Below are 22,601 nucleotides of genomic sequence, written 5' to 3' on the forward strand. Positions count from 1 at the left end.
TCAGACTCAGCTTCCCTGAAGAGAGGTGCCCGGAGCATCCAGAAACTGCGGGTCAGGGTGGGGAAGGGGAGCACGTGAGAGGGGAGGTAAACACTATTCAGAGAGGTAAGCTGGGACGAGTCTCAACACTGCTTTGTCCGCTCGCCAATCCCATAGCTGGGCATCCCTGGGTCACAAGTCTTTCAAAGGGGCAGAGAGTCCGAAAGTGTCCCGACAATCCTGCTGCTCTCGGAGGGGCGGGGGCCCAAAGGGCATGCATCAAGCTGCTTTCGCCATTCATTATTCAGAGGCAAAGTTCTCCCCAGAGCGGGCCAATTTTCCCCTGGCCCTGTCTGCAGCGGGGCCACGACACAAAGTCTCCTGCCCAAATGTTTTATTCATTCTCTTGAATAAGGAAACAGGCTCGCGGATCAATATCGGTGGCCCCTGTGTCCTGCTCAGCGGGGCAGGATCTCCAACCCGGCGCAGGCTCCGGGCTCTTCCTGGCTTCCAAAGAGGTGTCTGACTTGGGAGGGTGGCTTCCAAGGCAGCAAATCCTTTTGGCAACAGACATTGTGTTTCCAAACTAGGGAAGACACCTTGGCCTTTCAAAGAACTGAATGTCCCGGCGAACCAGGGTGGGGAGGGAGACTCCTTCCTGATGTACTGTGTGACCAACAAGGGACAGGCCCAGGCTGTGGGTGTCCCCACTGCCCCCGGCTCACTGGTACTGCAGATAGTTCTTGAGAGACTGAGGCAGAGGCAGGGAGCTGATGTCCTGCAGGCGCTGGCGGCCCAGAGCCAGGCGGATGCATCTCCGGCACAGGTCCATCAGCGGCAGGGGCTCGGCTGCAAGAAGAGGAAGGAGGGTTAGAGTCTTGTGAGAGCCTGTCGTCACATCTCTCCCATCCACCCCATGCACAGTCCCGGATGCCTGCCCCGGAGCTGCCCTTAGGGGCCCTGAGCTCCTCTGAGAAGCTTTCTCTGGTCATATTAGGGGAAACTGAAGGCTCAGAGCAGTGTTTTTCAAACTGTGGGTGCAACAGCCTAAAGACTTACGGAATCAATTCATTGGGTGGTGACCAACGATAAAGAACAGAAAGGGAAAGAAAAGAACAAAACAGAGAGGCATGCCCATAGTAAGGGGTGAATACTGTTCCATGAAAGCTCTCTTTCCGATGTAGGTGTTCATCCTGCGTCAATGCAAAAAGTACTCCTCATTGCAGGTCATGATAAAAGTGAGAGCAGCTGGCCTAGGGTGTATCCTCTAAGAAACAGGTGGGGCAGGGGCTATGGAATGTCTTTAAACCCTCAAACTTCTCCTCATAATCTCCTTTGATAGTCAGTGGAAAAATACATTTTCTTCTAATGTCTATTTCTGGAAAAAAAATGATGAACTGAAAGTCATCTACCATGGAACCTCTGGACATAGGACAAAGCTTTAACTAGGTTTATTGCAGACATACTTATGAAACTCTTATTCTCTTCCAGGCCCTCTGATCGGACTTTGGGGATACTGAGAGTCCAGGACAAAGAGCTCTAAGCCAAGGCCAAAGACAGCCCTGAAAGTGGAGGAAGGCTTGACATCTGGAGGTTTAAATACATGAATAGCTGTAGTAGAGTGTAACATATGCAGTAATTGTTACATGCACAAGGACAGAAGCCAGGCCATTGTTTGAAAAGCTTTAAAGGGAGGATACCGGAAATGGGGTTTTGAAGGGTGAATAGGAGTTTTATGTGATGTGAGTTGAGACGTGTTCTAGGCAGAGAGACCAGGTAAAAGCATAGAGGTATAAGAGAGGACAGGCTGGGAGGTCTGGAGAGAGGGGAATGGTGCTACTGAGCTGGGTCAGGAATGAAGAGGATGCTGTCATTTGCTGCCTCACGTGGCTTGTGCAGCCCTAGTTTTCCCAAGCCCACAGGAACATGCTAGAGGCCTGCGGCTGCATCTTAGCACTTTTTTTTGGTCAATAGAACATGTGATGTTTAAAAAGCATTCTATAACATGCTAAGATACAATAAAACTGTAAGTGGTAAGCACTAACACAAGAGCTGTGATAGGAATAATATCACAAGGGAATGGAAAGAATGGGGGAGTGTTGAGAGTGTATTTTATAGGAATTTTCATTTATTGGAGTTGCAGAGTTAACGAGAAGAACCCTTAAAATCAAAGCCAGACTTGACTGCTGCATTGGGAGCCACACACACCAGCATACCTAGCCGTCCTTCATGTGGGGCGAGGCTGCCTGGTGGCATATCGGGGTGGAGTGTTGGTGGTTTTAAATGCTCTCACCTCTGTATCCTCTTTCAATCCTCATACAAACTCTTTAGGCTGACCAGGGAGGCCCAGACATCCCTTCTTTCCCAGGCCTAGAAAGCAGATCACTCACCCAGAGTTCTGTGGTTACATGGTCAGCATGCTTGGGTCCCCTCGAGATGTCCTTATCTCCTAGCAACACCCCTACCCCCAGCTCTCTTCCCCCTTTCCCCACCTGGTTCCCATCTAAGCTTTGCACTGTCCCCAAAGTTAGGCCTCTGAGAACCCCTTTCCCTGCCTCTCCACCTGAATTGTCCCATCTTTGACCTCTTGACCTTCCCATGATCTCCTTTTAGTTCCTATAGAACCAGTGCTTGCTGCCTGTGCCACTGGACGTTAGGGACAACAAACCTTAAGTCCTTATTTAATGAGAAATTGCTACTTACTTACCAGGCAACACGAAAGATGAAATACAGTTGTAGCTACTGTTTACTGAAGGTGTGTCATGTGGCCAGGTGCTGTGCTAAGCTCTTTATCTGTCCTAACTCATGTGCTCTTTAGACTTCCCTGGTGGCTCAGAGAATAAAGAATCTGCCTGCAATGCAGAAGACCTGGGTTCGATCTCTAGGTTGCAAAGATACCCTGGAGAAGGGAATGGCAATCCACTCCAGTACTCTCACCTGGAGAATTCCATGGATGGAGGAGCAGACAGTCCATGGGGTCATAAAGAGTCAGACACGACTGTACCCACTCACATGGGAACTGGGTAGGAGCTATTATCATCCCCATTTTAAGGAGGAAGAAATAGAAATACAGAGCAGGTAAGTTACTTGTCCAAAGACACACAGCTGGTAAATGGCAAATCTGGGAGTTGGACTCAGGCAGCTAGAAACTGAAAATTGTCTTATCTCTTAGCCACATTTACTGAGCTTCTATTCTGTCCCTTTGCTATGTTAGGTTTATTTCACTTAGGGTTGATGCCATCTACTTCAGAAAAAAGGAGACTAAAAAAGGAGGCTCAGAGGGAAAGAGGCTTGTCTGGACAAGCACAGCACAAAAGCTTGTATGTGGAGCTTCACGCTGCTTCCTTTAAACACCATGCAGTACTGAAAGGTCACTGAAAGTATGAAGAAGGAGAGGGTCTCTTGCCTCCTAGGCTTACCCAGTCCAAAGACTCTTACTCTGGCTCTGACCACTTTTCAGGTCACTGATGCCCATTTCTCCCACCATGACGTCTGCACCCACCTAAGGGGCTGCCTTAGGGCCTTAGGAAGCATCACTATGAACAAAGCTAGTGGAGGTGATGGAATTCCAGTTGAGTTATTTCAAATCCTAAAGGATGATGCTGTGAAAGTGCTGCACTCAATATGCCAGCACATTTGGAAAACTCAGCAGTGGCCACAGGACTGGAAAAGGTCAGTTTTCATTCCAAACCCTAAGAAAGGCAATGCCAAAGAATGCTCAAACACCACACAATTGCACTCATCTCACATGCTAGTAAAGTAATGCTCAAAATTCTCCAAGCCAGGCTTCAGCAATATGTGAACTGTGAACTTCCTGATGTTCAAGCTGGTTTTAGAAAAGGCAGAGAGGAACCAGAGATCAAATTGCCAATATCCGCTGGATCATGGAAAAAGCAAGAGAGTTCCAGAAAAACATCTATTTCTGCTTTATTGACTATACCAAAGCCTTTGACTGTGTGGATCACAATAAACTGTGGAAAATTCTGAAAGAGATGGGAATACCAGACCACCTGACCTGCCTCTTGAGAAATCTGTATGCAGGTCAGGAAGCAACAGTTAGAACTGGACATGGAACAACACGTTGCTTCAAAATAGGGAAAGGAGTACATCAAGGCTATATATTGTCACTTTGCTTATTTAACTTATATGCAGAGTACATCATGAGAAATGCTGGGCTGGAAGAAACACAAGCTGGAATCAAGATTGCTGGGAGAAATATCAATAACCTCAGATATGCAGATGATACCACCCTTATGGCAGAAAGTGAAGAAGAACTAAAGAGCCTCTTGATGAAAGTGAGAGAGGAGAGAGAAAAAGTTGGCTCAAAACTCAACATTCAGAAAACTAGGATCACGGCATCTGGTCCTATCACTTCATGGGAAATAGATGGGGAAACAGTGGAAACAGTGAGAGACTTAATTTTGGGGGGCTCCAAAATCACTGTTGATAGTGACTGCAGCCATGAAAATCTTTTATTTTCATGCTTGCTCCTTGGAATAAAAGTTATGACTTACCTAGACAGCATATTAAAAAGCAGACATTACTTTGCCAACAATGGTCTGTCTAGTCAAAGCTATGGATTTTCCAGTGGTCATGTATGGATGTGAGAGTTGGACTGTGAAGAAAGCTGAGCACTGAAGAATTGATGCTTTTGAACTGTGGTATTGGAGAAGACTCTTGAGAGTTGCATGGACTGCAAGGAGATCCAACAAGTCCATCCTAAGGGAGATCAGTCCTGAATATTCATAGGAAGGACTGATGCCGAAGCTGAAACTCCAGTACTTTGGCCACCTGATGCGAAGAGCTGACTCATTTGAAAAGACCCTGATGCTGGGAAAGATTGAAGACAGGAGGAGAAGGGGACGACAGAGGATAAGATGGTTGGATGGCATCACCGACTCAATGGACATGCATTTGAGTTGGCTCTGGGAGTTGGTGATGGACAGGGAGGCCTGACATGCTGCAGTTCATGGGGTCGCAGGGTCAACACATCTGAGCGACTGAACTGAACTGAACGGAAAGGGGCTGCCCTGCCACCAAGATGCCTTTTCTGCTCTCACACCTGCCCATTTCAACGTGGACCCTGCCAGCCATATTCCCCTTCTCACGTTCTTCAGGGCCATCAGACCCCCCTCTTCTGGCATATGCCCTCTGGGGGATCTCCAGGAATTCAAAGTCCCTGATTTCAAGCTCCAACTCTGCCAACTTTGTCTGTGCCTCTGTCTGGCACTGGGCGCGCTTGTTTCTTCACTTGTAAAATGGAGCAACAACCCCCAGGTTCCCAGAGAAGATTAAAGGAAATGGCAAAAGCACAGTGCCTCACCCTGGGCATGGTGCATAGCGGGAGCTAGGGGAACTGGTCCCCACTCTTGGTGTATTGGTGGAACAGGCCTGGGCACCACCCTGAATAGAAGTGCTCTCTTCCTTCACCCAGACAAATGTGGCAAGGACTTTTTATTTCTTTTTTTTTTTTTACCTTAAGAATTTTTTTTAAGGGTTCCCTGGTGGCTCAGTGGTAAAGCATCCACTTGCCAATGCAGGAGACATGCGTTCAATCCCTAATCCAGGAAGATCCCACCCACCGTGGAGCAACTAAGCTCGTGCACCACAACTACTGAGCCTGTGCTCCAGAGCCCAGGAACTGGAACAACCCAGCCCATGTGTTGCAACCACAGAGACGAAGCGCTTAGAGCCCGTGTTCCACAAGAGAAGCCGCCACCACGAGAAGCCGGCACACGGCAGCTAGAGAGTAGACCCTGCCAGACACAGCCAGAGAAAAGCCCTCAGAGCGACAAGAATTCAGCATAGCCATAAATAAATACATAACATTATTTAAAAATTTTAAAATAAAAACATTTATTCTAAAAACAATGAACTTCCAGAACGTTTGTGAGTATGGGTACGAAGAACGTTTTTCCTGACCCATTTGAGTAAGTTGCCAACCTGATGCCCAGTCACCCCTAATTACTTTAGTGTGCATTTCCTAACAAATGGGCAATGGGGTCATTCTCCTGTATGTACCACAGTGCAGCCATTAAACCAGATTCTGTGGCACTACTGCCATGGATTAATCCCATTCAAGGATCACCCACAGTTTCAAAATGTCCTTTCTAGCGAAACAGCCCAGCCAAGAATCATTCGTTGCATTTAGTTGTTCTGTCCCTTCTATCTCCTTATTCATTGTTAAATTACAATTACAAGGAGATGGTGAATTTAAAAGACATCAGCCTGACACATCTGTCTTAGGGCCCCCAATCCCCAGCCTGGGCCTGTCACAGGGGGATGGCCCAGAAACTGTCTATTAAATGAATGAATTGACTTGCCACTTTGGGGTGTGTCTTCTGTAGATGTTTCAAGCTATTGAAATAAACTGCTCTCAACTGGCAAGGTTTCTGACTTTGCTCCCTATACTCCTGTGAACCCCCTGAGAACAGGGCAAGAGGCTTGTGATGAGGGCTTAATGAGTTAGAACGTATAATGCGCTTGGCACAGTAACCAGCACATAGTAGGTGTCAGACATTTGGCACCTCTGACTATCTCTTCTCCATCCAGGTCACCCTTTGTGAGGATGAGCTTGGGCAGGGCTGTTAATGAGATGGGGTCTGCTGGGAGGCCGGGCTTCCCTGGTGGCTCAGATGGTAAAGAATCTGCCTGCAATGTGGGAGACCAGGGCTCAATCCCTGGATTGGGAAGATCCCCTGGAGGCGGGCATGGCAACCCACTCCGGTATTCTTGCCTGAAGAATCCTCATGGGCAGGGGAGCCTGGCGGGTTACTGTCCATGGGGTCACAAAGAGTTGGACACGACTGAGCGACTAAGCACTGCTGGGAGGACAGCAATTCTTTCTTTGAGTGGTGGGAGATGGGTTTGCATTTTGCAACAGGAAAATTTGGAGCTGTTAAGGTTTGACAATCACTGCCAGGATTTAAGAGCTTTTCTAAGAGCTTTTCTAAGAGCTTTTAAAGCTCCAGGCACATTCTAGGTCTTCAATGTCCAGAATGCTAATAAGCCTGCTCAGCAAACTCAATTCTGTGTGTTCCCTGCCCACTTAGGAGCTGAAGAGAGGGAAAGGGCTCTGTTTTTCCCCCATTCCTCCAGAGTCACTGAAATCAACCCAGAGCCCAAACTCCAAAGGAAGCAAGGGAAGTGAGAGGGGCTGGAGTTCAGAGTATGCCTTTAGCCCTCAATGTGAAATATAAACCATCTCTCCTAATTTCTGAAGGAACTTTAACTGATGACTTCACAGCATCCCCAAAGCACAGAGAGTCCTTGCCATAGCTGTGGAGCCTCCAGAGCTCTGAGGATGTCCAGCGTGGCCTGGGCCATCCCCCAATGCCTCTTTCTTGCTCCCTCTGGCTTTGAAGCCATTCTCAGAACTGCCAGATGTCAAGGCTTAGAAACGATCACCCAGGTGGGAAGAGAAATACAGCATCTTTCAGCGTGGGAGCCACTCAGAAATATTTTCTGACAAAAATGAATTTTAAAAGGAATCATTGTTTACAAAACTGAATTTCCAAATAACCAATAAATACATGAAAAAGTGCTCAATTTCAAGAAGTATCAGAGAAGTTCAAATCAACACCATGAGGTGACCCTGCTATAAGCCAACAATAATGGCTGAAGTGAAAATAAGGTAGTGGTAAATGCTGGTGAGGATGTGGAGCAACTGGAGCGCTCATATGGCTTCAGGAGGGTGTGTAAACTGGTACAACCATTCTGGGAAACCGGGAGTGTCTACTGAGACTGCACCTATGGCCCACAGCCTCGCCTGGTATACACAGGCTCACCGAAATGCATGTGCTTGGATGCTTCAAGAATTCTACTCTCCACCTGTGGTGGAGTGCACGTACAAGCTGTTTCTCTTCCTGTGGTGTGGTGTGTGTGGTGTTTCGTTGCTAAGTCCCTTCATTCTCATGGGTGATTAGGAGTCTCTTCTCATGCTGTGTGTGCTTAGTTGGTCAGTCATGTTCAATTCTTTGTGACTCCAGAGACTGTAGCCTGCCAGGCTCCTGTGTCCATGGGATTCTCCAGGCAAGGATACTGGAGTGGGTTGCCATGCCCTTCTCCAAGGGATCTTCCCAACCCAGGGATCGAACCCAGGTCTTCTGCATTGCGAGTGGATTCTTTACCAACTGAGCTACCTGGGAAGCCCGCAGTGTCTTCTTATAGTAGAATACTAATCAACCATGAGAATGAAGGAACCACATGTGTGCATGCTAAATCGCTTTCAGTTGTGTCTGACTCTTTGTAACCCTTTGAACTGTAGCCTGCCAGGCTGCTGTGTCCATGGGATTCTCAAGGCAAGAATACTGGAGTCATTGCCATTCCCTTCTCCAGGGGATCTTCCCAAGCCAGAGATCGAACCCAGGTCTCTTATGTCTCCTTCATTGGCAGGTGGGTTCTTTACCACTAGCGCCACCTGGGAAGCCCAAAGGAACCACAGTTACATTAAAAAAAAAAAAAAAAAAGGATGAACCACTCTTAATAATTCGAAGTGAAAGAAGTACGTATGGTGAAATCTTATCTGTACAGAGCTCAATAGCAGGATGATGAAATCGGGCAGTGGTGACATTGGGCATGAAATCGGACATGGTGGGCAGCAGTGACTAGGGAGGAGCGGATATTGTTCTGCTCCTTGATTTTGAGTTCTGGCAATACTAGTGCGTTTAGTTTGTAAAAACCATCAGGCTTAATCACCTGAAACTAGTATACTTTCATCCTATACGTTATACTTCAAAAACAAGTTTATGTTAAAAAAATTAATCACTGGCTGAGTTAGGAATGCCTTGTCTCCCTGGTGGGAGGGTGTGGACACAACATAAGCGAGGCACCTTCCCACCTTTTGGCCTCAACAGACAAAGTAGGTGGAAGTGGCTGGCTTGGAATCCCAGCTCCTGCTCTCACCACCAGTGGTCCAGAGAGCTGGCTCATCCTCCCAGAGTCACATTTTTCTCATCTCTACAATGGGCGTAGCAACGCCTCTGTCTAAGCTGTGACGATGGTATGACATAACATGCCTCTTGCTGCAAAGGCGTCCTCTCTACAGTACGTCTTATGCCATCAGCCCAAGAGGAACCTTTAAAAACAGTAAATAGTTTACTTATTATGGTCCTAAAAATGCCCCAGTACGTCATCCTAGTTGACAACAACGCTCTACTCTTAATGAAGACTTACTGGAGCCAGGGCTGGATGTCTGGTTCTGTGCTAAAAATATCACAAGGCAATCATTTCCAAAGTTCTCCAGTGAGCTGAATTTTCGATAATTCTCCACCACTGACCCACTGCATGACCTACAAACTTCCTAGGAGCTCTGTTTTCTTGTCAATAAAACGAGTGCATTAGTTCATCTGGTTTTGATGGTCTATGTGAAGGAAACAGTGGAGATCTAGGCACCTGGTGCCTTAAGCTCTTTATCTGGGCCCCTAGAAGCCTCCTCTGCTGATGGTGGGGAGATGCCAAGACACCAAGTATCACCCTACCCCCATTCCTGCAATCATATTAAAAAAAAAAAAGATGAAAGTTTTAAAGGTAAAGATATGAAAGTCTTTTGAAACAGTTTAGACGATGGTCAGCAGATGGAGGAAGCTTTCAGTGACAGCTCTGAAATCTGAACTTGAGTAGACACTTTGTTTTCAGAAGACACACATGTGGGCAAGCACACCCACACTCTGCATGTCAGACACGGTACTAATCACTTTCCACAGACTATGGGTTTGGTGTCTAAGGACTCACAGCATTGCCTGCATGCCTCTAGGCCTCCCTTCAGACTGTTCCTTCAGCTAGAACACCCTTCCCTGTACTGCCTGCCAGACACCTGTAGGTCCTCTTTCAGGACTCAAATTAAGTGTCACCTCCTCCCTGATGAGGTGGTTCCCCCACCCTCTAGGACTGAATCTGTCAGATGTCAATCCACTTAGCTAACTATACAAATGGAGGAATGTGTCATTACCGGCTCACTTCCAAAATACAGCACCCCTCTACCAACTGGCCCTCTCACAGCCAACAGAGACCTCGGCTTCCATCTAGAAAGCTCATGGAATCTGGAGTTTTCTCTTAGCAAGCTTCACTGATTCTCCAACAAAAAAAGGTTGTGACTACAGCCAGGACAAAAGCAGCATCTTCAGAGGAACTCAGTGCCAACAAGCATCACGGGCACAGACATGTCTAGCAGGTGGAAGTGCCCGAGGGGCTGGCCCACCCACCAGCTCCCTGACCCAGGACTCAGCAGCAAAGTATTCTCACCTGAAGACTCCACGGTGCTCCTAAGCAGGTGGGAACTACACTGCCGTGGAGTGAATAGCAGCTGCATTTTCAGATGTGTTCCGCGGCTCTAAAAGAAGAGTCTCTGCCCACCCAGCCTGAAAGTTACTTCAGGAGATACTCCAGCAAAATGAAAAAGGAATTCAGGAAACACGATGGCACAAGCTTCCAGGAAATGGGGAGAGTAAATGGAACACAGAAGGAAAGGAAGGTAGAATAAGTGATATGAAGACCCTTTAGAGTGTGACGCTTGGAAGAGCCTCCATCCAGTAGCTAGCGTGTCTCTGAAGTGCTGCCCTGCGTAGTGCTCCATGCCTCCTGACCTCTGACCCCAGACCTCGGCTCCCCCAGCCTCAGACCTTCCACTGTGCCCTCTGGAAGTGCTGCTCCACCCTAACTGAACCCAGCATCCTCTCCCAGGACACCCCAGACCCTTCAGCCTTCCCTGGGGGCTGTTGGTGACTCAGGGCAGGAGGTGAGCAGGACCCCTTGCTTCAGCAGCCACACACCAAGCTCTACAGCCTCTGTCTGCTGTGAGAAGTCCCAGCTCCTCTGTGGCTCACACCATTTGGTTCCATCCTCTCCTGATCTTCAATGCTGTCATCTGCTGACCTCTAGCACCTCATTTGTCGGGGCTCTGGCCTGGCCTCCCTGGTCCCCTCTCCACCGATACCTGCCACTCCCTGAAGATGGATTCCTCCATGGGCACAACACTCTCAATCACTCAGCCTCCTGGTTCTGGACTGCCACACTCCTCCAACCCACGTCCTGGGTCACACCATAGACCTCCGCATTGCCCCTCAATGCCCCTTCCAGGAACCCAGTGACCACTGATCAGCCACGGCCTCTCCCCTTCTCTCCGTGACCATTACTTTGCTCTCTGTTGCTCAGCCCATCAGCATTGCTTTTCCTCGCCTCCCTCCTCACCCAGCTGGACAATTCATTATTCCCGGGGACGAAGAATATGGGGGCAGGGAGGCAGGCAGTATAGGGTGGCTGGGGAGTGGAAGTGCAGGGCTGGGGGCTGGACAACGAGCTGGGCACAAAAAGACTCTGGCATTCAGGTCATGTGTGTCCCGTTCCACCTCACAGCTGACTAGGAAGTGACCGAGCAGCTGGCAGCCCTGGGCTCTGGCTGGCCTCGGCCACCATCTGGCAGAGCGGCCTTCCCGTCCTCCTCGGGGCCTCGGCTTCTACCAGGGTGGCAAGTGGATTGGCAAGAAGGCTGGGGGTCCTTTCCACCAGCTGACGCTTGGCGGAACAGAAGTCGCATTTCATCTTGGCAGTGAAAGGACTCTGACTGAGCCCAATCAAATTAGGCTTCAATGCACAAGAAAAAGTGAATGGCAAGGCCAAGGAGACCTGTGAGATACATGTCAGGGGAGGCTTGGAAACCCAGGGTCGTGGCTCCCAAGCCATTGGCACAGGCCAGGTAGGCTTCCTGGGGGAGGTGATGCTGAGGCTGGCTGGTGCATCTGTAGTCACCTCCAACTCTTCAGAGCCAATGCATGCAGCCCACAAGGCTCCTCTGTCCATGGGGATTCTCCAGGCAAGAATGCTGGAGTGGGTTGTCACGCCCTCCTCCAGGGGATCTTCCTAATCCAGGGATCGAACCCAAGTCTCCTGCATTGCAGGCGGATTCTTTACCATCTGAGCCACCAGGGAAGCCCAAGAATACTGGAGTGGGTAGCCTATCCCTCCTCCAAAGGATCTTCCCAACCCAAGATTAGAATGGGGGTCTCCTGCATTACAGATGGATTCTTTACCAGCTGAGCTACCAGGGAAGTCGGAGGCTAGCTGGTTACAACCTGCTATTATTTGGAGGGCAAGGCTAGCAGCTCAGAGGCTGTACCAGATGAGGCTCATTTTAGCCACAGAATTGTCAAAAGAACAAGGGATCTGCTGACCTGAATCCTCTGTCTACGGATTTTTCCTCCACTGATACTCTCTGCCCTGCTGGCCAAGATCTCAGTAGGGCTGGAGGTGCTGTTCCACTTACTCTGTAGCCAAGTCTGGTCTTGGTAAAGCCAGGAGGTGTTAGGTGCTGCACTCCCTCAGCTGTGAGGACGAATTAATAGCTCCAGGAGGGTGCTGGGGACTTCCCTCCTGGGGCTTCATGGCCTTGGCCCCTGTTGAGGTGTCTCAACCTCCAAGCAGCAGCCTGGAGAAGCCTCTATGTGCGGGGGTTGGGAGAGAGTGGGGAGAAGGGAGATGCTCCCATCTCCTGTCCAGCTTCTGAGAGCCTGGCTGGGGTGTGGGAAGCTGTACTGGAGAGGATTCCAAGTTCAGCCTCCACCCTAGTACAAGGCCAAGGCCAGTCTGCTTCAGCAGCAAACTTGAACCACGGAAGATAACTTCACTTGTCCATCCTGCAGATGGAGAAGCCAAGGCACAAAAAACATCACTGTTTTAATGAAAGCCTTCTCAAGAAGGGTTTGGAGGGATACCCATGTTCTAATGTCATGTTTGTGGACTCTGAGGATAAAGTCTTGTCCAACTGATGCTCATCACTCATGCACGTATTCATCAGACTTCTATGCATAGACATGATTTGCAGGTCTTGAGTACGTAGCCAGACACACAGAGATTCACGGGATGACAGACAGGACAGGGAGACCAGTGGGGTCTATGCTTAAGAGAAGGAATTGTAGTGGGAGCCAGTAAGAGGGGCTGCCTAAGCCAGCATGGGAGTGTCCAGGATGGCTTCCTGGAGGAGGCGGCAATTAACAGAAGTTTAGCTCTCTTAGGTGAATAAGAGTTAGCTCCACTGATGGGCAAGAAGGATGTCTGTTGCCTCTGAAGGCATACCTCTAAGATGTGTTCAAAGAATCTCTCTTGTGTAACATGGGGGAAAGTTCACAGCTTTTCCAGCAGATATTTTGAGGGAACAACAATCAATTGTTGGAGAAATCTAGTCTGTTAAATTTTAAAAAGTCGGTGTCCATTTCTCACTGGAAATGGCTGTACCCCTAGGGGTCTTAGTCAAGTGCCCATCTGGGTGACTGGGAGCATTTGGGGATGGACCCACCCCATGTGACATTCTGGGCATCACCTGACGTCGTGGTGATGTCATCTTCTCCCCGAGGACTGTGAGATCCCACAGGCAGGGACTGGCTCTTGTCCTTGTGCCCAGCCCCATGGCTCTGCTTTGGACATCGTGGGTGTTGGGCCCATGAGAATAGGGGGGCTGTGTCTACGGCAAGGGAGGCAGCTGCAACGAGCCTTCATCTCTACAAAGTAAACTATGGCCCAGCTCTTCTGGTGCAAGGAACGAATTTAAAAGTAGCCTTTTCCTACCACCCAGCTCAAGAAGCCTCCAGCAAGGTTCCTGTGGGCAGACAGAATTAGCAACACTCTGCACTGGCTCCTTGGTCTGGAGCTGGAGGGATGCTCCTGACTCAGGCGAAAAATTTCCCATAAAATCTGACTGTTTTCAGTTTGGAGCCTGTCCCAGGGAGCCACAGGATGGCTGGACACCCTGCCCCTGGGCTAGGACAGCCCCTGGTCATGTGGGGAGAGGAGCCCTGGGGGAGCGGGAGGAGGCCTGGCTGGCGTGCACCCTGCACCACGGGTCATCCCAGCACCCTTAAGTTTTCTCTGCTGCTGCAGCCACGGGAACACCCAGCTGCCCCTACTGAAAGAAGCACATCCAACATGCGAAGACTAAAGCGGGGAGCAGGGTACTCATCCCATCCAGGGCGAGGTTGGGGCCCTCAGGGATGGGACCCCCATTCCTCTTTTGAAAGAAGAAGAATGAGTGTGCGGAGAGCAGGATTTGCCAGCCTGAGAGCAGGTTTACTTAAAATTATGGTAATGAACGGGCTTCCCTGGTGGTTTAGATAGTAAAGAATCTGCCTGCAATGCAGGAGGCCCTGGTTCAATCCCTGGGACAGGAAGATCCCCCGGAAAAGGAAATGGCTACCCACTCCAGTATTCTTGCCTGGAGAATTCCACGGAGAGGGGAGCCAGGTGGGCTACAGTCCATGGGGTCTCAGAGTCGGACACAACCGAGTGGCTAACACTTTCACTTCTCACATTGTAATGAACACAGTGTGGTAGGGGAACGGAAGGGGCAAACGAGAAAGTCTGAGAACTAAATTAAACAATGCATTATCTAGACACATGCCACATGTGTCTAAAAAAATCTACAAGGAAGGGGAAAGACAAAATTCAGGAGTGGTGGCTTTGAGGCAGGGTGTGAGGGTTGGCAAGGCTGGACAAGGGATGCACAGAGGTGCCTGGTTGTCAATGTTCTAGTCCTAAGTCGGCTGATGGATTCATGGTGGCATTAAATTAGAGAGAAAGAAATATAGGAATTACCAAAGCAGAATGAAAGAAGGCTATGCACGGGATCAATGATGATAGTGTATTGCAACCACAGGTTATGTTTAATAGTAAACAAACAAATAGTAATGCTGTGTATCAGAAGTTCGTGTGTGCGTGCTAAATTGCTTCAGTTGTGTCCAACTCTTTGCAACCCTATTGACTATAACCCGCCAGGCTCTTCCATCCATGGGATCCTCCAGGCAAGAATACTGGACTGGGTTGCCCTCCTCCAGGAAATCTTCTCAAGCCGGGGGTCAAACCCCCGCTGTCTCTTTGTCTCCTGCATTGGCAGGCGGGTCCTTTACCACTAGCACCACCCGAGAAGCCCATCAGAAGTTGTTAAAAACAAAAAAAGGAGAAAGGGCAAAAGTTAATGAGGAAAATCACAAGTTGGCTTCGGTCTGGCTCAAATGAGAGCTTGGCTAGAAGACGAATTATAGTTACATTCTAGTTGATGGGTAGTTACACTCTTGCCTGCTGAGAATGTAGTATAGCTCGGGAGAAGACACCACTTCACTAGAAAGGAGAAGCACAGGTCTGGGGTGAGAAGATGTGGAGTTAACTCTGGTCTCACATGGCAGACACTTCCTTTGTAGAAGGGTGACGACCCCTGCCTCACGGGGGAGCAGGGAGAGGATAAGAGAGTGGCAGAGGTGCCCAGCATAGGGCCTGGCATATGTGGGTCATATATTTGTTTTCAGAGCAGTTAGACCTTCAGGACAAAGTGGGGGGGAAAAAAAAAAGAGGCAGCTGGTGTGGTGAGCTTAGGCCTCGACACCTCATGTGGGATGCCTGCATGTCGACAGCCACAGATAATTCCGACCAGAGGTCTGAGCAGGCCAGCGCAGCCAGTGCGTTAGAGCCAGCCCCAGGGGACCCTGATCCAGCCCTGTCCGTCAGCCTCTTCTACTTTGGGGGACATTCCTTCCAGTCTTTTCATCAGAAGCATGAATATTGGTAGGTTTTCAAAGCCCATCTTGGTGTTCTTACTGGGCCCTTTGGTTGGACTTTTGGAAATAATCATAGTTATGAACAGTCAGAGCAAGAACCTACCTAGCACTTCCTATGTCATGAGATGTCCCAAGGACTTTACATCTTACTATACGTACTCCTCACTATGACCCAGTGAGGCAGCTACTATCATGAGAGCCCATTTATAGACTGAGGAAACCAAGGCCCAGAGTAGCTGGCTGAAAGCCGCAATAAGTGGTGTAAATGGGACTGGAATTCAGGCAGTGTGGTTCGGGGCACGTTCTGTAGTCAAACTCTCCTGGGAGGTGGCGTGACAGTCTGCACTGGAAATGCAGCCCTGCTGATTCCATCGCTCAGTGGCAGTGCTCCCCCGTCCCGAGCCCCAGACCCTGGCCCAGCTCCAGGCGATGGTGCTAGCTTGTTGTCTGTGCACTAGAGGTCCCTGAATGGACCAGCGATGGGACCCTGGCCCAACAAAGTCCAGCCCTGGCTGGCAGGTAAGCTGTGAGGTGGCCCAGGTGAGGGGCTCCGCCTGTGGGGTCAGTTACTAACGGGCTGCCCAATCCACCTGGTTCTGTCTGGGATTTGGCCTGCAGACCTTGGAGAGGAGAAGGAAACAGGTGCAGACCACACGAGGGGGCCTCCCCGTTCCAGGTCCAACCACAGAACCACCCACCCCTTCCCATGCAGCCCTGGGACTACGCTCCTCCCAACGACTCAGGCCAACTGGCACAGTTGACTCCTGTTTTCTAGCAAATCGCCAAGGTCAGGCCAACTTCCTTCCACTTGGGAAACGGCATCACTTCAGCCTCTTGCTAAACAGCATCAGCCCCAGGGGCTTAATATGAAGGCCATCTCATGGATTTATTGTGTTTATTTGACCTTTCCCAGTGTGAGCTCAGAAACAGGCCCAGAGGAGGATGGGGGAAGCTTGTTTTTCTTAAGCTACGGGAAACTGAAGAGTACTCTGAATTCTTGGATGGAGTCTGCCGAGGTTTCTCACCCTGGCTCCCCGCTCCCTCAGTCAAAAGATCCAGTTAGACTCGAGAGGAATCCCGTGCTTATGGGATAGCTCTGGAAGAAGAAGACTGTGTCCACTAAGAAGTGGTAAATGATGAGATCTGCAAATGAATATTTTCAGTATGTAAAGAGCCCTGATAAGGGATAATAACTAGTAAATTTAGAAACGACCACTCTATTTCTACTTCTAGTTTCAAGGCAGATGACTTCTTGTTTTTAAACAACTTTTTAAAAAGCTAATGACCACCAGTGCATGAATGAAAACCACTTCTAGTATCATGAGGACTTCTGTGTTTTAAACCAGAGGCTGCAAACTCCAATGCCTCATGGCCAGGCAGGTACCCTAAGTGGCCAGCGTGCAGCAGATGGAAGTGGTGGGCAGGGGGAGAGTGGTGGCACCCACAGACACCGGAGACACACACACCAGGGGCCACTGCTCCGCTCGGACCTCAGCTCCCAGCAGGATTGTGGGCCCCTGTTACCAGATTCCCTGCCCTTTCCAAAAAAGCCAAGAATTCAAAGTTTTTATGTGACATTTCTAAGTTACTATAATTTAGTATGGACACACAAAATATCTCTAGGCCCAGACACAGCCCTAGACTGGCAGCGTCACCTCTACTGCCGATTGAAGCTCATCTACCACGGTGATGGGAAGTTGGGACCTGCCACTCGGGGGCAGCTCATCCCCCATGGCCTGCCAGAAGGTCTGATCCAACCACAGACGCACAAACTCCAGTGGACCCAGGAATTTGCTCACTGTCCGTCCATGGCCGTAATATCCACAACTATATGTAAAAACAAACAAGCGAACCCGAGCTTCACAAAAACCCGTTTTCTCTCTGCCGTCTCAGCGTGGATTTTGAGAGTCCAGACTGGGCAGATCTCACCAGACACACCCACTCCCTCTTCCTCTCCAGTTCTCCATGTGGGTACCAGGTTGATGTGTGCCAGCGTGAGGACCACAGGAGTCGGGGGTACTGCAAAGACCCCCACTGGAGGATGGTACTAGTACCACCACCACTGCAGCAAATACGGAGTTCACGCCGCAAGTGCTGTGCGAGTACTGCCCTTGGGGAGCCTGGTTAGTCCTCAGCACCTCTGCACATGCCCTGTGTGCCCACATTAGAGCCAAGGAGGCTCAAATGCAGAGAGGGCTCGTGCCTTCTGGGAATAGGCAGAGCCGTGGGCTCCAGAGTCTGTGTTCCTCACAAGACACCCCTCAGAGCCCAGAACACTTCTGCATTGGGTATAAGTCGCCTATAATACTCGTTTTCCTGTAAAATCAGACAACTTCTTATTTCTTATTTTACTCCAGACAAGGAGTGGCAGACAGTAGAAGGTTACAAACAAAAACATATTCGTAGAGAAAAATGACGGACAAAATCAACTGTTTGATTGTGAGCTGAGAAAAATGCAGAAAAATCTCTTAGTTCAAGATATGGCAAAACCAGATCCCCCTGACCTTGGATAATAATAACAATCTAATAATATCATATTATTAATACAGTATTAATAAAGTTATTAATAATCTTGCAAGTTGCTAGGGGATAGATCTCAAATGTACAAATAAGAAATGGCAAGTATATGAGGTGATGGCAAAAACTTCATGGCAATTAGAAGGGGAAAAGCAGTGACAGATTTTCTTGGGCTCCAAAATCACTGAGAATGGTGATTACAGCCACGAAATTAAAAGACACTTGCTCCTTGGAGGGAAAGCTATGACAAACCTAGACAGAGAGTTGGACCATAAAGAAGACTGAGCGCCAAAGAATTGATGTTTTTGAACTGTGGTGCTAGAGAAGACTCTTGAGAGGCCCTTGGTCAGCAAGGATATCAAACCGGTCAATCCTCAAGGAAATCAACCCTGAATAGTCATCGGAAGGACTGATGCTGAAGCTGAAGCTCTTATACTTTGGCCACCTGATGTGAAGTGCCAACTCATTGGAAAGAATCTTGATTCTGGGAAAGACCGAAGCAAAAAGAGAAGAGGGAAGCAGGGGATGAGACGGCTAGCGTCGCTGACTCAATGGACATGAATCTGAGCAAACTCCAGGAGATAGTGAAGGACAGAGAGGCCTGGAGTGCTGTAGTCCATGAGGCTGCAAAGAGTTGAACATGGCTTAGGGACTGAACAACAACAACAACAACAAATTATATGAGGTGATGGACCTGTCTCCTGACACTACAGTGGCAACCGTTTTGTGATACTTAAGTGTATCAGAGGAACACATTTGACTCTTAAACTTACACAAGGTTATATGCTACGATGGTGTGATCATTCACCTAGAGCCAGACATCCTGGAATGTGAAGTCAAGTGGGCCTTAGAAAGCATCAGTACGAACAAAGCTAGTGGAGGTGATGGAATTCCAGTTGAGCTATTTCAAATCCTGAAAGATGATGCTGTCAAAGTACTGTACTCAATATGCCAGCAACTTTGGAAAACTCAGCAGTGGCCACAAGACTGGAAAAGTCAGCTTTCATTCCAATCCCAAAGAAAGGCAATGCAAAGAATGCTCAAACAACCACACAATTGCACTCATCTCACACACTAGGAAAGTAATGCTCAAAATTCTCCAAGCCCAGGCTTCAGCAATACATGAACAGTGAACTCCCGATGTTCAAGCTGGTTTTAGAAAAGGCAGAGGAACCAGAGATCAAATTACCAACATCCGCTGGATCATGGAAAAAGCAAGAGAGTTCCATAAAAACATCTATTTCTGCTTTATTGACTATGCCAAAGCCTTTGACTGTGTGGATCACAATAAACTGTGGAAAATTCTGAAAGAGACGGGAATACCAGACCACCTGACCTGCCTCTTGAGAAATCTGTATGCAGGTCAGGAAGCAACAGTTAGAACTGGACATGGAACAACAGACTGGTTCCAAATAGGAAAAGGAGTACGTCAAGGCTGGATATTGTCACCCTGCTTATTTAACTTCTATGCAGAGTACATCATGAGAAACGCTGGGCTGGAAGAAGCACATGCTGGAATCAAGATTGCCAGGAGAAATATCAGTCACCTCAGATATGCAGATGACACCACCCTTATCGCAGAAAGTGAAGAGGAACTAAAAAGCCTCTTGATGAAAGTGAAAGAGGAGAGTGAAAAAGTTGGCTTAAAGCTCAACATTCAGAAAACAAAGATCATGGCATCCGGTCCCATCACTTCATGGGAAATAAATGGGGAAACAGTGGAAACAGTGTCAGACTTTATTTTTCTGAGCTCCAAAATCACTGCAGATGGTGATTGCAGCCATGAAATTAAAAGATGCTTACTCCTTGGAAGCAAAGTTATGACCAACCTAGATAGCATATTGAAAAGCAGAGATATTACTTTGCCAACAAAGGTCCGTCTAGTCAAGGCTATGGTTTTTCCTGTGGTCATGTATGGATGTGAGAGTTGGACTGTGAAGAAAGCTGAGTGCCAAAGAATTGAAGCCTTTGAACTATGGTGTTGGAGAAGACTCTTGAGGGTCCCTTGGACTGCAAGGAGATCCAACCAGTCCATCCTAAAGATCAGTGCTGGGTGTTCATTGGAAGGACTGATGCTGAAGCTGAAACTCCAATACTTTGGCCACCTCATGCGAAGAGTTGACTCATTGGAAAAGACCCTGATTCTGGGAGGGATTGGGGGCAGGAGAAGAAGGGGACAACAGAGGATGAGATGGCTAGATGGCATCACCGACTCGATGGACATGAGTTTGAGTGAACTCCAGGAGTTGGTGATGGACAGGGAGGCCTGGCGTGCTGCGATTCATGGGGTCGAAAAGAATCAGACACGACTGAGTGACTGAACTGAACTGACTGAAAGATGGGGAACTAAAAGACTTCTTCCCCGATTTAAATAACAATAATAATAACCTAAGGCAAGTAGCAGCTGCCCTCTGCTGAGCCCTGCCTCTGGGCTGAGCCTAGCCTGGTCCGGCCACGTGAAGCTTAGCTGTATCATCTCATTGGGGTGACACAGTGAGTATAGGCATGGTATCATGTCCTGGGTTATTTCTCAGTGAGGAAAACAAGCACCGAGGCTGAGCTGCCAACACAAAACTTCATAGAGGGTGGGGAGGGCAGACTGATGTGCATCTGTTTTTGTTGATGATCCTCAGGAATCCTGCGTTTCTTGAGGAACTGCTGTGTGCCAGACCAGGTGCTGGAGAGTTGGAAATGAGTCAGATGCCCTCAACCTGAGAAGTGCACAGCTTCCTGGGGGTCTTGGGAAGTGAAAGGTGCTTCCCCTGTACCATGCTCACAGTGATTAAGTTCACCCCTGGGATATTTCCTGCATGCACACAGCTAGCCTGTTGATTGAAGCCTGGGGACAACTTCCTTGCACTGAATTTTATTTTTTAATTAAGGAGAAGTTTGCATAACATTCGAGTACGAATTGGCAACCCACTCCAATATTCTTGGCTGGAGAATCCCATGGACAGAGCAGCCTGGAGGAATCCAGTCCAGGGGTTGCAAAGAGTCAGACAAGACTAAACGACTAACACATTTCCATTAACACAAAAGGAGCCACTTAAAAGTGACTCAGTGGCACTTCGCACATTCACAACGTTATGCAACCACCACCTCTGTCTCGTTTCAAACCCTTCTCATTACCCTCAAAGGAAACCTGTATCCATTAGGCATTTCCTCCACAGTCCTTCCCCCAGTCCCTGGGTATCACTAATTTGCGTTCTTTTTCTACGAACTGATCTATTTTGTTAAACGGGATCATACGATATGTGACTTCTGTATCTGGCATAATGTATGTGAGGTTCATCCATGTTGCAGCATGTATCAGGATTTCACTCCTTTTAATGGCTAAAGATTGATGATATTTCATTGTATGATATACCCATATTCACTCATCCACTGATGGACATTTTGGGGTGTATTCATCTTTTGGCTATTGTGATCAGTGCTTCTATGAATATCAGTGTATAAGTATCTATCTGTTTAAGAATCTGTTTGCATTTCTTTCAGGTATACACCTAGAGCTTCCCAGGTGGCGCTAGTGGTAAGGAACCTGCCTGCTAATGCAGGAGACATAAGAGATGCGAGTTCAATATCTGGGTCAGGAAGATACCCTGGAGGAGGGCACGGCAACCCACCACAGTATTCTTGCCTGGGGAATCTCCATGGATAGAGGAGGCTGGCAGGCTACAGTCCATGGGGTCACAAAGAGTTGCACACGACCGAAGCGACTTAGCACGCACGCACACATGCACACATACACCTAGAAGTGGAACTGCTGGGTCACGTTGATTCCATGTTTAATTTCTTGAGGAAACGCTAGACTGTTTTCTATGGCAGCTGCACTGCTGTACATTCCCATCAGCAATTCCTCCATATCCTCACCACTTCTTAGTTTCAAAAACTTGAAATAAGTTGGATAAGACTCTTGAAGTCTTATCCAGGTCTGACTCTGCCACAAACTCACTGTGATGTTAATAACATAATAACATATACAATAACAATAATAACAGCATTTCTAGTGTGTGTACTGTACCAGGCACTATTTTAAGAACTTCCATAAATTAACTTATTTAATTCCCACAATCATCAACGTCTTCTTTTATAGATGAGGCAAGTGTATCACAGGGGGATAATAACAGGCCAAGGTCATACAACTAGTGAGTTGAGATTCCAACCCAGGCAGTTTTAACCCAAGTCTAAGAGGCACACACGATGACAGTTTTCAGCCTCTGTGAAGCGGAAGGGCAGGTCTCTTTGCCAAAGCACGAGAATCCGTTTGCCAAATGAAATTTTACATACAACTCCAGTCTATTTAGCAGATAGAAAGGAAGCTGCTTGGAGGGTGAGGTCCCAGTTTCCAACCTTAAGGTGAGGCCTTGGGAACTTTGGAGAAATAGGGTTTTGGAACCTTCTTGCAAAGTCAACGATTCTGAGTGAGATACTAAGAAGTGAGTGATAAGACAAAACCTCAGACTCTTGTCCCATGGCTGGCAAAAGCACACCCTTCGCTTTTAATTTAATGTGTGAGAACAGTAGCTTGGATTTACGAAGTATGTTGTCTTTTCTGGGGACCTGCACAAG

General features: G+C 48.3%; 1 protein-coding gene across 1 annotated transcript in view; it reads right to left on the reverse strand.

Annotated features, from left to right (window-relative positions):
- Positions 1 to 700: 700 nt before the first annotated feature.
- The window catches only part of SPSB4 (splA/ryanodine receptor domain and SOCS box containing 4), a 72,145-nt gene continuing 50,244 nt past the window's right edge, over positions 701 to 22,601 (reverse strand). Inside the window, exon 2 of the mRNA XM_068986045.1 lies at positions 701 to 828. Coding sequence (XP_068842146.1) covers positions 701 to 828 — 128 coding nt within the window. The remainder of the gene's footprint in view (positions 829 to 22,601) is intronic.

This window comes from Capricornis sumatraensis, chromosome 1 (assembly GCF_032405125.1).
Source record: "Capricornis sumatraensis isolate serow.1 chromosome 1, serow.2, whole genome shotgun sequence".
In the NCBI taxonomy this organism is placed as follows: Eukaryota; Metazoa; Chordata; class Mammalia; order Artiodactyla; family Bovidae; genus Capricornis; species Capricornis sumatraensis.